General features: G+C 49.1%; 1 protein-coding gene across 1 annotated transcript in view; it reads right to left on the bottom strand.

The window, feature by feature from the left end:
- P3H1 (prolyl 3-hydroxylase 1) overlaps positions 1–3,055 on the bottom strand; it is a 19,141-nt gene that overhangs the window by 6,350 nt on the left and 9,736 nt on the right. Inside the window, exons 6-8 of the mRNA XM_003798958.3 lie at positions 1,469–1,558; positions 812–864; positions 515–636 (exon numbers count right to left, since the gene is read on the bottom strand). Coding sequence (XP_003799006.1) covers positions 515–636; positions 812–864; positions 1,469–1,558 — 265 coding nt within the window. The remainder of the gene's footprint in view (positions 1–514; positions 637–811; positions 865–1,468; positions 1,559–3,055) is intronic.

Here is a 3,055-nt window from a genome sequence, read left to right as displayed (position 1 = left end):
AAAAAAAAAAAAAAAAAAAAGATAAGGGGTGCAGACTGAAGGAGCTCCTGAGGCCATGGGAAGAAACAGAGACTGAGGAGAGAGATGAGAAGCAGCAGAGCAGAGCTGTGCCCATGCTCAGTGGGCCTTCCCAGAAGCCTGGAGGGGACAAGCAGGGAAAGAGGAGGAACCAAAAGAGGCTTGAAGGTTTGAGTCTTGGTAACAGGATGAATGGTGAAAGTTGGGAAAAAAGAATTTGAGAGTGGGGAAGACAGGATGAGTTTTGTCCTATAAATGCTGTTGGCTGTGGACTACACTAGGATTACTCTTTACAGCCATCTTATTTCTCAACCAAAGGCCAACTGTCAGTGCTCCTTCTAGATGGGAGTCCCATTGGACCTGCTGGACTTGGACTCCTGAGGCTGGCTTTTGGTGAACTCTGCACTGCTGGGTGGGTGCTACCTGGCTTGTGCAGGGTGACCTGCCTGGCTCCTCCATAGCAGCTGCAGACATGCCCCAAGCTCCATCCTCTCACCTTCCCTGGTCAGCCTGCTCACATCCAATGACTCTTTGGTCTTCTCTTCCACAAGGGTCTCGATCTCCTTCATAAGGTTCCCAATCTCCTGGGAGATGCGTACGGCTGTTTCCCGTTCTGACCTGTCAGCACAGCTGCTCTGAGGACTGAATTCCAGGGCTGGACCCAGGCTCCCACCCCAACTTCCCAGACTGGACCTGCCCACCCCTTGCCAGGAATTCACATCTGCCTGGGCTCAGGAAGCCTCAAGTGGCTCATCAGACCGATCCAAGCATGCAGTTTCTTCAAGATCCTCACTTCTGTTTCTCTTGCAATCTCTTGGGAATCACCTCTTCTGGAGTCCATGAATCCTAAGTAGGTCAGGAAAAAATTAGTAAGGTAAGATGACCTACTTAATCTTTCAGGTCTTTTTTTTTTTTTGAGACAGGAGCCTCAAGGTGTTCCCCCTGGATAGAGTGCTGTGGCATCACAGCTCACAGCAACCTCCAACTCCTGGGCTCAAGCAAGTCTCCTGCCTCAGCCTTCCAGGTAGCTGGGACCACAGGTGCCTGCCACAACACCTGGCTATTTTTTGGTTGCAGCTGTCGTTGTTTGGCGGGTCTGGGCTGGATTCGAACCTGCCACCTTGGGTGTACGTGGCTAGCGCCTTAGACACTTGAGCCACAGGTGCTGAGCCATCTCTCAGGTCTTAATGCATAAAACAGGGCCTACAAAAGTCCATCCCATCACCTGCCTCATTTCAGGAGATAATGTAGGAAGTATCCCAACCTAAGTCACTTCTGGCTGGCCAGCATTCCTCTTTCATCTTTCTCTCTGTCTCTCTTCTTCGCTCTTTACAGATCCCCAGGCTTCCTGGCTCAGCCTCCTAACAATTTTCTCCTAGAGTGTGCCACTTGTCCTCACCCTCCATTCCTCCCTCCCCATCCCCATTTTAGCCCTTGCATTCTGGCTCACCGGGTCCACAAAGGGAATTCCAAAAACATCATAAGCAAAGAAAAGCAGTTCTTTCTCCAGCAGACTTCGTTGTCGGTACTCCCAGGCACTCTGAGGACACAAAGGAGGAGAGGAAGAACGTCCTAGAACTCAACCCTGCCCTTTAACTCCAGGAGTGCCCCTCCCTGGGATTCTACACTGTGCTGCTGTTCCCAGCATTGCCATATGTCTATTCTGCAGTTTGGAACAAAGGTCTCACTTCTGTGTCCAAGGATTCCTCCTGTCTGGCACTAGTAGTCCCTCTGAGGGGGCATAACCAGGTTTCCTGTGAGGGAAAAATCCCTCTTCCTTCCCAACCCCAACCACCACTAATCTCTGGGAGTAAAAACTGGATGATTCTCTGGAGTCGTGGAAATATTCTTCCAAGAACAACTCCTTCTTGACTTTGACAGGAGTTCAGCACTGGGGAGGAGAACCTAGGTGTTATTTACTTAACCCTTATAAACAACCACCTGTGAGGTTAACACTGTCACCCTTGTGTTGCAGATGAAGGATCTGAGGTGCAGAGAGGATGGGCGCCTAAGATGACACAACAGGAAATGGCATTTCCAGCTCCAAAGCCCATGTGCTTTCTGCTCTGCTGCCTGCCCCCTTCCCTGGACCAAACTACACTCCCCCTGAGGCTGGGTGACTTTGTTGGAAACAGCTGGGCCTAGCAATCTGGTCTTCCAGACAGGGCTTACCAAGGGCACTCACATCTTTCACTAGGTGCCCTGTTAATCTTCAAGCAGCAGAAGGAAGGAACAGGAAAAAGAAGACATTATCAGTTGAAATAAAAGACGAGGATGTTCAAGGAGGAAAACATTAAAGGAGCCAACAAGTCTATGTTATCAGCTATATTTACCCAAGTGGAAGACAGAGATTTTCTCCTAGGGTGTTTACACTACTGGCTTCCTTCACCAAGTGCCATGTGATTCCATTGTAACCCTCTCCAGTGACTCTGAGGCTGCTAGGAAGCAAATCCCACTCCTATCCTTTATTATTCAACACTGATTTACTGAGTGTCAACTGTGTGCTAGGGGCTGTGCCTGCTCTGGGACAGAGCAAGGAACAGAGATTTCACCACCATTGACCAGCCAGATAGGGGCCACTGCACAAATTATTTCATCTCTCAGCTCTTTAGAGTCCTCATGTCTCAAGTAGGGAGAAGAGTGCCTGCCTAGTAGGCTGGTTGTAATGATTAAATGAGATGATGGATGTAGTTCAGACAACAAGGTGCTTAGTGTGTATGGGGGCTCAACAAAAGTTAGTTACCTTCTTTCCAGAAGGGGAATCCTAGTTAAAAATGCTAGACTGGCCACATGAGTTTATCTTCCCTATTCATCATCAGACTCATAATATATGACCACAAAGAAAAAAAAAAGGTATTATTAAGCAAGCAAGACAAAAAGCCTACAAGTGGCATCTTAAAGCCAGACTGTCGGCTTGGCGCCTGTGGCTCAAGTTGCTAAGGCGCCAGCCACGTACACCCAAGGTGGCGGGTTCGAATCTCCAGCCTGGGCCCGCCAAGCAAAAATGACGGCTGCAACCAAAAAATAGCCGGGCATT

Source organism: Otolemur garnettii, unplaced genomic scaffold, assembly GCF_000181295.1.
Source record: "Otolemur garnettii isolate 467f Iridium unplaced genomic scaffold, OtoGar3 scaffold00144, whole genome shotgun sequence".
NCBI lineage: Eukaryota > Metazoa > Chordata > Mammalia > Primates > Galagidae > Otolemur > Otolemur garnettii.
This window is presented reverse-complemented; position numbering and strand designations above follow the sequence as displayed.